General features: G+C 43.1%; 3 protein-coding genes across 4 annotated transcripts; 1 reads left to right on the forward strand and 2 right to left on the reverse strand.

Moving 5' to 3' along the window:
* Window positions 1-71: 71 nt before the first annotated feature.
* olfml3b (olfactomedin-like 3b) lies at window positions 72-2,712 on the reverse strand. Its single transcript, XM_061290561.1, has 3 exons — window positions 2,506-2,712; window positions 1,735-2,023; window positions 72-1,649 (listed from the first exon to the last, which is right to left on the reverse strand). Exons 1-3 carry the CDS (start codon window positions 2,710-2,712, stop codon window positions 865-867), a joined length of 1,281 nt encoding a protein of 426 aa, XP_061146545.1. The 3' UTR covers window positions 72-864.
* Window positions 2,639-10,247, forward strand: avil (advillin). Of its 2 annotated transcripts, XM_061290556.1 has the most exons (20): window positions 2,639-2,772; window positions 4,565-4,668; window positions 4,758-4,832; window positions 4,916-5,112; window positions 5,187-5,295; window positions 5,376-5,486; window positions 5,577-5,782; window positions 5,874-5,952; window positions 6,065-6,163; window positions 6,241-6,394; window positions 6,480-6,580; window positions 6,822-6,959; window positions 7,044-7,202; window positions 7,274-7,453; window positions 7,522-7,679; window positions 7,971-8,115; window positions 8,200-8,388; window positions 8,629-8,697; window positions 8,771-8,881; window positions 8,973-10,247. In XM_061290556.1, the coding sequence occupies exons 2-20, from the start codon at window positions 4,609-4,611 to the stop codon at window positions 9,084-9,086; spliced, it is 2,454 nt and encodes an 817-aa protein (XP_061146540.1). In that variant the 5' UTR covers window positions 2,639-2,772; window positions 4,565-4,608; the 3' UTR covers window positions 9,087-10,247. The 2 variants fall into 2 exon arrangements, with proteins under 2 accessions (XP_061146540.1, XP_061146541.1); XM_061290557.1 differs by lacking the exons at window positions 2,639-2,772; window positions 4,565-4,668; window positions 4,758-4,832 and having other exon boundaries at window positions 5,022-5,112; window positions 5,167-5,295.
* si:ch1073-456m8.1 (leucine-rich repeat flightless-interacting protein 1) lies at window positions 9,388-12,438 on the reverse strand. The gene is made up of 6 exons (XM_061290564.1): window positions 12,198-12,438; window positions 11,851-11,925; window positions 11,476-11,514; window positions 11,175-11,336; window positions 11,015-11,098; window positions 9,388-10,938 (listed from the first exon to the last, which is right to left on the reverse strand). Exons 1-6 carry the CDS (start codon window positions 12,288-12,290, stop codon window positions 10,489-10,491), a joined length of 903 nt encoding a protein of 300 aa, XP_061146548.1. The 5' UTR covers window positions 12,291-12,438; the 3' UTR covers window positions 9,388-10,488.
* Between the last annotated feature and the right edge of the window lie 276 nt (window positions 12,439-12,714).

Below are 12,714 nucleotides of genomic sequence, written 5' to 3' on the forward strand. Positions count from 1 at the left end.
GGTTCATGAAGCAAATTTGAAGCTTCATTTCCCAATCACTAAATCTTGGATGATATTAATAGTCGACCAAGTTGTTACTTTTCATCAAATTTTATTTTGTCAAAAACAACTCAACCCGATCAGACTTGGTTTACAGATATGCGCAGTTTAAAGAAGGAAACGCAACCGTGCTAGCCAGCTAGCAAATACCATCAAACACCAAATTGTTATCTAATGTTGCTGTGTGCTTGAACTAAAATTCTTTGCAACGATTTGAACCACGACTGTCCCATTTGATTACATGGAACACACAAACTAACTCTGGGGGATTACACATGTTTGTATTTCATTATAACTCCATTAAGTAAACTATAGCTCAATCAGGCTGAGTTGGATTTGCCTTTATGAGCTATAACCAGAACCAGGCAAAAACATATCAAGACAAAGCACTGCTCATGTAAGAGCTTAGTGGAAACCAGTAGGAAATTGAGTTATGCCTGCAGATATTTAGACTGTCCTTCTGCTTCAGTGAAAACAAGAGTTTTAGCTTACTGATTAATCTTTTCCATTGAGTGAGTGAAAATGGAATGCAGATTTTGCTTTTTTTTTTTAAAGGCAAAATCATCACAGAAATATCAAAGAATAATAAAAGCCAAGTACAAGATCCCTCTGAGCAGAAAGTTGTCAGCAGTTAAAAGTCACAATGTGAAGAAATTGACACTTTCATCAATGTACTGTACAGTAAACATACAATATAAAGAGACACAACAGACAATAACACTCCAAAAGATGTTGAAGGTTCACTCGCCAGTAGGCTCACACGACGCAGTGCGGCCAAAACTACTTAGCTACCACAATGTGGGTTGGCAATTCTCTTGTTTGATGCTAAACCTCGAGTTTCTTCTTCATGACAAGTTTGTAGAGAATCTGGTAGCCATCATCCCAAGCGTAGAGCAACTTCTCCAGCGGGTTGTACTTGAGACTGGCGTGAGCGCCGTAACGTTTAGGGAAGTAAACCAGCGGCGCGTCTTCATTGCTTACCATGTCATTGACGTCGAACACGCATTGGACGTGGGAGCGGCCGGGCTGCTCCGTGTTGTAGACCACGTATAGCGTGCCGCAGATGACGAAGGCAGCTTCTGCTTTCTGCCTGGGGCAGCTGGTGTCCCACGTTTGCTCGATACTCAGAGACCCGCTGTCCATCTTAGCCAGAGAGATGTGCTGCTCATTCTGATGCGTTGCGTAAATAGCCCACAGGCCTTCTTCATCCACAGCCAGGTCCATCACGGTTTCAGGGCTCAGACCGTACACAGGGATGTAGTCCCAATCCGGGAAAACCACGCTATCTGCCACAGACTTGTTCCTCAAGTCATATTTGACCAGCGTCAACTCATCGGCCTGGATGACGAGATAGGCGTGATTTTTGTAAATGATGTGTCCTGTCCCACTCCAGGCGGATGGAAGCTTCAGCTCCCTGGAGTCAGACAGGCTTTGCGAACGAGTGAAGTCTTGCACGTTGGAAAATTCAAAGATGGTGTCTTCATTGGTTCCGTTAAAGATGAAGACCTTCCCAGAGCCCCCGCCGGTGTCTCTGGTCCACATCCCCTTGGAACCTCCCACTCTCTTCAAAATCTTCATAGCTTTGATGGTGGAGAGCATGTCGCTGCAGTCTAAGGAGAGCAACACAATTGGAAGACAGAAATGTTTCTCCTCATAATCCTAACGTCAATTTTTTACTTCCAAGCACAATCTTACCAGTTTGTTTGAAGTATTTGGTCTTCTGCTTCTCCTGCACCTGGGTGACCTGCTGCTCGATCAACTTGTCATCCACATCCACACACGGCTGAGCGCCGCCGTTCTGAGTCTCCAAGTAGTCCAGCTCACGCTCCACCCGGTCCACCCGCGTCCCCATGCTGTCCAAACTCTCACGGAGTGTCTCCTTCTCTTTGTCCAGGTTCTCAAGCTGCGAAACCATATGTTGCTTGAGTTCCCGCAGCTCCGTGGCGTAGCGAGTAGTCTGCTCGTGCCATAACGAGATGCGATCCTGTTTTGTTGAAGCGGGAAAGGTCAGATATGGAAGCACAGATTTAGGGGGGGGGGGGGAAGGAATGTCAAAGCACAATATTTACATGGATTTCATCCATAATCCACGTTAGAAATTCAAAGTAACATGAATTTTCCTTGACGCCAAGCTGTTATCCTTTTGTGGTACACTGTACCACTAAAGGATAAGAGATTCTAAGAAACTCGCTGGAGACTTTCCACACAGGATATTGATGTAACAACTTCCTTGATTAGCTTGATAAATGCAAAACTTGGCAATTCCAACTTGTTCTGCCGTTTTAAAATTCCAGATGAATATAATGCATCATTTGACGTCCTCCCTATCGAAGGTGACTAAATGGAACAGGAGCGGCATACATAATTGAAAACTTTTCCACAGGGGTTGACGCACTTCTGCATTCCATTGCCTTTGCCCCCTTTTGCTGGAAGTTTCCTCGTGGAGCGCAAGAAGCAAAGCCTCACCTCAATGGCAAGCAGCCGCCGCTCCAAGTAGTCAATCAGAGCCTGGTGCTGTGCGCCGGCCAAACACAGCGTACTGATGAAGACAACGAGTCCTCTCATGTTGTCTCTTCCTGCTCCCGTAGACTGGCGAGTGTGTGGAGGAACCGGCAGATCCCCAGAGGTGGGCTGGAATGTCCAGCTGAGCTCAGTGGGAGGAGCCAACAGCATCTGGTGGAGATGGAAGAGGCAGGCCTGTTCCTCCTTGTTTCCAAATCGAAGAAGATGCATGTAATATGTAACCTCTTCTGCTTTTTTTATAAACAGCAGGACCACTGGTCAACAGAGATAGTTTTGTGTCCCTAAACATTTTTGAAACTGATTTAAAAAAAATAATTAAAAAAATACATTTTTTTGTAGCACATCAGGTTTTTGAAATAGTCAATTTTTTGTTTTAATTTTGACATATATCTTGTGTAATCTGGATTCTACCATAGCTATGACGTTTCAGAGTTAAATTCTACCTGTTGTTGAACTTTACCTTTAATTTATTAATATAGTTAAATATATTCACATATTTTATTATTATTAAAACCTGATGTGCTCGGGAAAAAACAAGAGCAGCAAAAAAAAGTAGAGTATGAGTCGGCAGTGCTATAGAACACTCGTGGATGGACATTTTTTTCCCCAAATTCCAAAATGTTTTGACTGGTAAGACTCTTTGCGTCCGTGAGGAACATGACATCAGAGAAGACACACTACTCTATGACATCATTGCCTTTCTGACCATCTTAAAAGTCCCCTGTTGCCAAAGCAACGTGTTCAGATGGAGAATTTACCTAACCTGACATCTTGAGCAAGGCCAACATTTTGTTCAAATCGGTTGAATAATTGTGAGTATAATTTGTTGGCTTCACTTGAAAATGTGGTTGGGTTGAACATTGTTCTACTAAAGGACGTTTTAGGTTGTTATTTGGCTTTGCCAGATCACAGTACTTTTAATTACAGGGCTGACAAATGCAGGAAGCCAAACAGTCGTTGGCGTGAGTAATAAGTTAGTCTGCTGCTTTGTGATTATTTCCACCTTTTGTGGTCTTCCAAGATCAAAAAGCTGAAAGGAATAATCTTCTTTTTGTGCCAATTTCTTCCACTTCAATCAAAAAAAAAAGTGACCCGCTGTGCTCATGCTGTTGATTCATGACCATTTTCCAGTACTCTCAATTTGGAATGCTGTGTCATTTTATTTCATTTTGGCCAGTAACTTGCATGACGTCATTCCAGTTGAGGCACATGCGAGGATTCCTGGAAAAATGGCAAAGTCATGGCATTTAAGAGTCTGAAAATGTTATTTAACTTGTCATTTATGCCTTTTTTTTTAAGTGTATATGTGCTATGCCACATGTAACGAGAAGTCCTGGAAAAAACTGGAAAAAGAAAGTCTGATGTTTAGATTCTTGTCGCTCGTCACTTTTCTGAGAAGAACGGTTACAAAATCACGTGGAAGTGTTAGAAGATTATTCCAGAAGGGACTGGATGCATGTTCATGAACAAAAATGACATTTCAAATATCTCCTTAAATATAAATGTTGAATTTAAAGGGAATGAAAGGAGCCATTTTGAGTTGTCATGCTTAAATGCGGCTTTAACCACTCCCACAGGAGCGCAGCCCTCACTCTCACAGATCCACCGACCTAAAGCAGACCCCACCCAAATTGGCTATACATTATTTAAAACAAAGAAATGATCACAAAGCTTCTGTTATGTATTTTTAAAGAATTCTAGTTACTTTTAGTGTCCAAAAAACACTGTGGCACTGAAAGAAAGTATGTGTACAAGTACAATACAAGTCAATCTTGTTTTTAACCAATTTCCCTACGAGGTCAACGATTGGGCCGAACGTTTGAAAAAAGTCTCGCTAAATACAAATACATGCAAATAGTTTTGCTGGCTGTATTAAATGATTGCTTATTGTTCGCAAATCAGCCAAGATAACTTCTTGAAGTTACGTAAGGTTGTTTAACATTGTATTGGTTTTGTTGATGTTGTTTATGTGTCTCCCGGGTGATGTTTTTTATTGAAACAGGTGAAAAGAAGAAACAATAGCGGTCTGCCACAACTGCGTGCAATATGGAGTATACATTTAGAGCCGTAACTCACACTCCTGGGATCATAATCTGGAGAGTTGAGGTACTTGTGTAGTTTCCCCATCACATCTTTCCGTAACAGAGATGGTACAATGTAATGGTGAAAACAGATGTTCTCTCCTTGTGAAACAGAAAATGGAGCTTGTTCAAGTCCCTGAGAAGTCACATGGACAATTTTATGAGGGCGACTGCTATGTTGTTCTCTATGTAAGTAGAAGATCTATCTTCATATGATGGAAAACAAAAGTATCCGGACTCCTTTTCTGTTCACATGACTCTCAAATGTCCAGACCCCGAAAGTCAAAGGCTCCCAGCACTGCAACATCCACTTCTGGATCGGCTCACAGTCCTCACTGGATGAGCAAGGGGCAGCTGTAGTTTACACCGCACAGCTAGATGACTTTTTGGGTTCCTCGCCGATTCAGCTCCGAGAAGTTCAAGACCACGAGTCTGATGTATTCAGGGGTTATTTTAAGCCTGGCATAATGTGAGTGAAAGTGGAAGTAGGGGTGTGTGGGGGGGTTAACCTAGATGATCTCAGTCTTGTCTCACAAACTGCAGCTACAAGAAAGGCGGAGTTGCATCGGGCATGAAGCACACCGAAGTCAACACCTATGACGTACAGAGGCTGCTTCATGTCAAAGGGAGGAAACGGGTGGTGGCCAAGGAGGTCAGCGTGGGATTGCAGGCCGCTTATGTAACACCAGGGGCACAGAGCACCTTGTGTACACACACTCCGACTGCTTTCAGGTGGTGCTTTCCTGGCAGAGCTTCAACCTGGGGGATGTGTTTTTGTTGGACATGGGTAAGGTCATCATCCAGTGGAATGGACCAAAGAGCAACACTCAGGAAAGACTTAAAGTAAGACTATTGTGATTGACTTTTTTTTTTCTGCATCATTGCAATGCGGTGATGTCATACCTTTTAAAAAAATCTGTTGTGGACACTCAGGGCATGCTGCTGGCCAAAGACATTCGAGACAGAGAGCGAGGTGGTCGTGCCGAGATCAAGGTGATCGAGGGTGACGAGGAGGACGACAGTCCTGAAATCGTGGAGAGTATGATTGACGTTCTTGGGCAGAGGCGCATCCATCTGACAGATGGACCGCTTGATGAAGCCCCGAACCAGGAACAAATAGGAAAACTCACTCTTTACCAGTAAGCTCCACCCACCGGCACAACAATGCGCTTCAGTCTGCTTCTGCCAGTATGTGCGATGACTTGTCTTCTTTTTGTGTACTTTTTCCAGTGTGTCAGATGCTAAAGGGCAGATGAAGGTCGTAGAGGTTGCTCGCAGACCACTAGTGCAAGAACTGCTTAACAATAATGTGAGTTACTGTATTTTTATCTAGCTGGGTCACCGAGTCGTACAATCCTTTTTTATTCTTCTAATATCTCCCAATGTTGATGTTTTGAGAGCCATTTGTCCAATCTATGCAGGACTGCTACATTCTGGACCATGCTGGGTCAAAATTGTTTGTATGGAAAGGGAAGAAGGCCAATAAAGCTGAGAAACAGACGGCCATGTCCAGAGCTATGGTGAGTTGACGCACTTCTAGACATCTTGTCGGTGATGACTATAGCGTGTTTACACACTGTGCGACTGGTCCTGGTAGGAGTTTATCAAAGCTAAAGACTACCCCAGCACCACAAACGTGGAGGTGATGAATGACGGAGCCGAGTCGGCCCTTTTCAAGCAGTTGTTCCAGGCGTGGACGGTGAAGGACCAAACACAAGGCCTGGGAAAAGGACACACAAGGGGCAAAGTTGGTATGGTATACACAACATGGCTGCACCACGTACCGTCAAATAATTGCCGTGATTTAGTGAACCATTTTTATCTGCACTGTTTTAGCGACTGTCACACAAGAGAAATTTGACGTCGCTCTGATGCATGAGATGCCAGAGATAGCTGCACAAGAAAGGATGGTTGACGACGGTACAGGTCAAGTGGAGGTTTGTGACAAAATATCTGCCGTCTAAAATACTTTTTAAGCCTCATTAACATTGCCGTGATATGTTCCATGAACCCCGACTAGTCTGAACACGGTATTTATATTCCACTTGTGGAAAATGAATCAAGCAGCAAAAATGGATCCGTCTCAGAGGGCGGCCATTTTGCCACTTGCTGTCGATTGAAAATGACATCACATTTGCTCGGGGCTTCACATGAGCTTATCAAATTGATTCCACTTAGGTTTGGAGAATTGAAAATCTGGAGCTGGTGCCCATGGACGCTCATCGTCACGGCTACTTCTACGGAGGAGACTGTTACTTGATCCTCTACTCTTACATGGTGAACAACAAGCAGAGCTTCATACTCTACATATGGCAGGTGAAGCCCCAACACAAATAGTCCGTCTTCCCGCTTCATCTTTGGAGGTTGAACCAAACTAAAACCAATCACGTGCTGTTTTAGGGCCATCATGCCACACAGGACGAACTGGGGGCGTCTGTGCTTCACGCCATTGATATGGACCACATGTACGGTGGGGCGCCGGTTCAAGTCAGAGTGACAATGGGAAAAGAACCCAAACACTTTTTGGCCATTTTCAAAGGCAGAATGGTCATCTTTGAGGTTTGACCAAATTGGATGCCAGTGTGATTTTGTTTTTGTCTCATGTAACGTACGTAATCCTTTTCTGTCAGGGGGGCTCATCTCGAAAAGGACTTTCTGAACCCGACCCGCCAGTGCGACTGTTCCAGGTTCACGGTTATGAGCCCTCCAATACGAAAGCAATTGAGGTTCCAGCGTTGGCCTCTTCTCTCAACTCTAATGACGTGTTTCTGCTCAAGAGTCAGAGTGGACTGTATCTGTGGTGTGGAAAGGTACGGAGAAGGCCTTCAAACGTAACAAAGGTGTCATTTAATAGCTAATTGACGTCTGGCCTTTGTAGGGAGCAAGTGGAGATGAGAGGGACATGGCAAAGGAGATCAGCTCCGTGATTGGACACAACTCGGTGGGCTTCTATAGCCAGATTGTTGCCGAGGGTCTCGAACCTTTGGATTTTTGGGAGATGCTGGGAGGTCAGGCACCCTACGCCAATGACAAAAGGTAAAGTTGGCGCACGGGTTCGTTTGGAGCAGGCGGGAGTTTTGGTCCCCTCTGACAGCTTTTTCCAAATTATTATGCAAAACATGTTTTCGGCTTTATATTCAAATGGCACTTGGGATCATTTTCAAATCATCAACTGTTAAGATAATTTAAATGTTTTCAAGCATACCTCCCTATGCTATTTTTTTCTCAAATGAAACTTAGTTGTTAATATTATTTTAAAAAACTATAATAATTATTTTATTTGTGTGTGTGTGTGTGTGTGTGTGTCGCTCTCGCCCTCCCCCCCAGGTTGCAGCAGACTGTTTTGGACCATGAGCCACGCCTGTTCGAATGCTCCAACAAGTCGGGACGTTTCATCGTGACCGAGGTGACCCAGTTCACGCAGGATGACCTCAATGAAGATGATGTCATGCTACTAGACACATGGGACCAGGTTGTGAAGAGGAAGCGTACCAGAACCTAAACATACAATATTGTCTTAATATGCAGAATAATAATGCTTATTCTGCCTTATCAGGTGTTTCTGTGGATCGGTAAGGAGGCCAACAGATTAGAACGCGAAGAGGCAGTGGTGACCAGCCAGGAGTACCTGCACACACACCCGGCCGACAGAGATACTGACACACCTATCATCTTGGTCAAGCAAGGGTTCGAGCCACTCACCTTCACTGGCTGGTTCACTGCTTGGGATCCTTACAAATGGAGTGTAAGTAATAAATAAATAATTGAGTCAAAACTTTGTCAATATTAATGTAATGATATTTTGCAAATGTGTCTTTTAAATGTATTTTTTATTCAACTACCGTACTGTAACATGGTACAAAATGTTTGACATAAGACAACCTGACCACACCCTTTAGATCATTTCTTAGCATCTCTTACATGGATCTTCTTTTGCTTTTACAAGTTTACTTAATGAAGTGTCTTATTTTTAATTGCCTGGCAGGCGGGCAAGAGCTACGAGCAACTGAAGAAGGAGCTGGGAAACGTGGCGAGCCTTGTCGACGTTTTCACTGTACGTACAGAACACTTTTGATGTTTTTTTATGTGACGAGTTGATAAACGTCGTTGTTTGTGTCACTTTCTAGGTTCATAGCGATGCTGAAAATGATGCAAGCTTTCAGTGTTTTCCTGCTGAGGTTTTAGTCAAAAAGCTTGTCAACGAATTGCCAAGAAACGTTGATCCAACCCAGAAAGAGGTATGCATTGGTTTTATTCATTTTCATATGACTGCATGAAACAAAGCCAGTCTCTAAAATATAATCTTGTATTTTGTCGACTGCTTTTCAGAAATACCTTACCGACAAAGACTTCTGCCACATATTTGGAATCAGCAAAGACCAGTTTGCAAATTTGCCAAAATGGAAACAACTCAATTTGAAAAAAGAAAAGGGGCTGTTTTGATCTCGATCATGTTTCACTCTTTAACATATCCGACGACAGAGTACATTGAAATAGAACACGATTTGGCATGTAAAATTTACATGTTGGTGTTTTGCAGCAGTGGTTTATTAATCAAAACATATTAATCATATTGGGCTTTGAGTTCTGTTGGCTAAACTGCCTCCTTTCGATCTAGTCTGCCACCTGCTGGACAAATATTGTTATAGCACAACTGGCTAAAATATTTGAGGTAAACAAAAAGAATTGGGATGACTCGATTATCAAACTAAAAATGTTCAAATAAAATATATAACAAAGCACACAAGATTTATCAAGTTATTTTATTCACAAATTTCAATTCTGGTTTTCGATTTACTATAGAATTCAAAATTACTCCAATGGAAAAAATTTACAAGAATATATACTTTTGCATTTTTTGAATGCACGTGATCTGATGACAGAACAAAAGAAAATTACAATTGGGAGTTAACACATTGAGGGAAACTATTTGAAAGTCTCTAACCATAGCAGGTCAGAGAGCAAATGATGTGGCAGACAAAAAAAAGTCATCATTTGCGTGGCTAAGCAAGTATTAGGACAAAACCAATCATGTTGAGCGAAGGACAAAAACAATCATGTTGAGCGACTATACAAATCATAACAAAGATCATACATGCTCATTTCATTAGCAATCAAATATGGCAACATAATTTTGATGTGTTTATGGTAGTTTAAATCTGTCTTTTTAAATTAGGATCAAAAGTGAAACCTGATTTGTAAATAATCTTAACTCATGCTTGAAATGAATTGCCATGACACCAATGCTATGTGCAAGACAGTGTTCAAAATGGTTTGAAGATGTGCCATGTGGAATTAAAAACTGACAAATGTCCATGCAATCAACAGCTCCCAAAGGCTTTAAAAATATGACAAAGTTTACAGCAATCAGACATGAAAGCTGGACTGCAAATGTGCAACAAGCACTCTTCCCATGCAGACAAAAGGACTTGCTTTCCCTAACTCAAGATTGATTCTAAAGGGAATGTTTTCAACGCACAAACTTGTGAAAAGTGCAAATGCTGCCAATTCCCCCCCTAAATCCTCAAAATCGATGATGCAAGACATAAAAATACAACTGTTCAGTCAGGCAGTGAATTGTGGTTCCCTTACTTTTTGACCAAATTAGCCTCCCAAAAAGCCCAAACTAGCCACAATGACTTACTGCAGACAAGTCGAGCAATTGTGCGGCTTACTCTAGTTTCCCTGTATACACATTTATTTCTTGTTCAAGCAGCAGCTAAACATTTCTTGAAAGAGTATAAAAAAGACAGGTAGTAAAGATTCGATTGGCGAAAAAGAAGTATCATCTTGAGAACCACCGAGAATGGTAGTTGTGAAAAAGGATGCATGGCTTCAGAATAAATTAAGACACAAGGCAGCTGTCATCATTTCGGGGCCCCTGGGACTCATTGCCGTCCTTACTCTCTGAGTCATGAGGCAACTCTGGAGGGACGGCGTCCTGCTCAGGAGTTTCCGTAGATGCGTCCTCGTACATGCTCGCCGTGTCCGAGTCGCTCTTATCCGGGGACTGGTCTCGTCCCCCTTTGAAAGCCCTCCGGTGCACCCCGTCCTCACTGAGCGGGTCGTCCAGGGCAAGGGAGGGGGCGCTGTTGGCCACCCACTTCACTTTGGTCACGACACTCCCCTCATCTGCCTTGGTCAGATGCGCATCGTCGCACGCAGCAGTGGCTTCGCCGGCTGAGCTAAGTTGTGCTGTTTCCTGGGTCGGATTGTCCATTTGACTTTCCCCTCCCTTTGCATCCACTTCACTTTCATTCCTGTCCTCCGATACATGCACAAGAGCATTTCTTTCCTGTGAGGAGAAAGCAAAAATATCAAAATTTCATTCTGGGAATATGGTAGTGTGTTTGTGTTGAAAGTCACATGACCTCTTTTAATGTCTCCACTTCCTGCATTAAAGAGTGGACCAAACGCTCCAGTTTCTTCTTGGCCTCCCGCTCTCGCTCTAACTCCTGAAAGCAGACAGGCATGTTTTTTTTTTTTTGTCACAAAGTCTTTAACCTAAACTACCACATTTGTGCCACGCACCATATTAGCCTGTCCAACCTCCCTCTGGGTTTCAGCCAGCAGCTCCTCCACACCCTCCAGCGTGTCCTGCAGGACGTCCACCTGGAACAACAGAGCCTCGCGCTCCACCTCCAGCCCACGCAGCTCGTGCACCGCCTCGTCGTAGCTGGCCTGCAGCTCCAGCTACACAACACGCGGTAAGAAAATCAGCGTGGGCTGAATTCGCATGGCAGCGTGTGAGTGTGCGCTTAACAAGCTCTCAAGAAGAAGCCTCATCAGGGACATGATGGATGACTGCAAATTTTATTTAATATATTCTCACCATCTCCGAGAGTCCCATTGGGATGTCCTGGTCGGATTGCTGGAAAAACAAACAAACATTTGAAATAATAATTGGTTGCTCCAGCACAGCAATGTTCTTTCACAGGAACTGTCAGATGCTCAAAGGCACGTCCGATTGTCCGGACACAAATCCTTCCTCTTTTCCCATGCTGACAAAGAAAACAGCAGGATCTTTGGAAGAAAACCTACACTGCAGGTAAAAATTCTTGCATTTGAATACATCTTTTGTGACAAAGGTCCTAGAATTTCTCTGACACTTCATACTCACAAACTCCAGATGACGCTTAGCTTTAATGTACGAGTTTGGATACAGACCAGAGATTCATGTCGCTCTCCATGGACTGCGGCTTCTTACCTGGCTGTCAGATCTCCTTTTCAGGGTCCCGGGTCGGCTGTCGCTTCGTGTCAGACGCCTGGATGAACTCTCAGCCTGGTGAACGCACACACACACGCATACAGCACTTAACATCTCGACGTGAGCATTAGTCAACACGGCAGCGCAGCTAACTGGTATGAGGAAGTAGGTTGAAACGAATATGTTAATGTCTCACGGAAGACATTAACGACTACAATAATGATCACTTTCTAGCTAACTACATCATGTGAAGTTGAACTATTTCAAAAAACCGAACGACTCATTGGAGTTGCACTCTAAACCAAAAAACCAAAAAAAAGCCCCTGATTGTCTTTCTCTCCGCTCACCTCTTTTATGATACTACGGAGTGATTCATCCTCGCTACGCGAAAACGTCCGCTTCTTTGGAGAGCCATTGTTGTCCAGAGTAACTGAAAGCATTTTGTATATCTATACACACAAGTGTTTATATAAGGCAGACACCCCCGAGTTCAAACTGTGCGTGTTTTCTCCTCCGTAACAATAACAGTCAGTGCGGCTGCTAAGTAACAGTACCATGACAAAGCCCGGCCCAGTTGAGTACGGAGAGCCACCAGGGACAAAACGCATCTGACGCTCACAAACCTGGTACTCAAAACGATGAACAATATAAAAAGGAAATATTAACAAGATTAAAGTTGATAAAATGATTCAAGTTAAAAATACATTATTAAAGTTAAACTGCGGATTTATCAAGTACTCCATATTCATAATGACTGCAGTGTATACTTTTACTTTGTATTTCGAGTGAGAGTATTTAGATATTTTGCTGTCAACCAATGGGATTGATATTATTTCTTTAAAACAAATCACACTGAAAGGCTAA

Source organism: Syngnathus typhle, linkage group LG11 (genome assembly GCF_033458585.1).
Source record: "Syngnathus typhle isolate RoL2023-S1 ecotype Sweden linkage group LG11, RoL_Styp_1.0, whole genome shotgun sequence".
Classification (NCBI taxonomy): Eukaryota; Metazoa; Chordata; class Actinopteri; order Syngnathiformes; family Syngnathidae; genus Syngnathus; species Syngnathus typhle.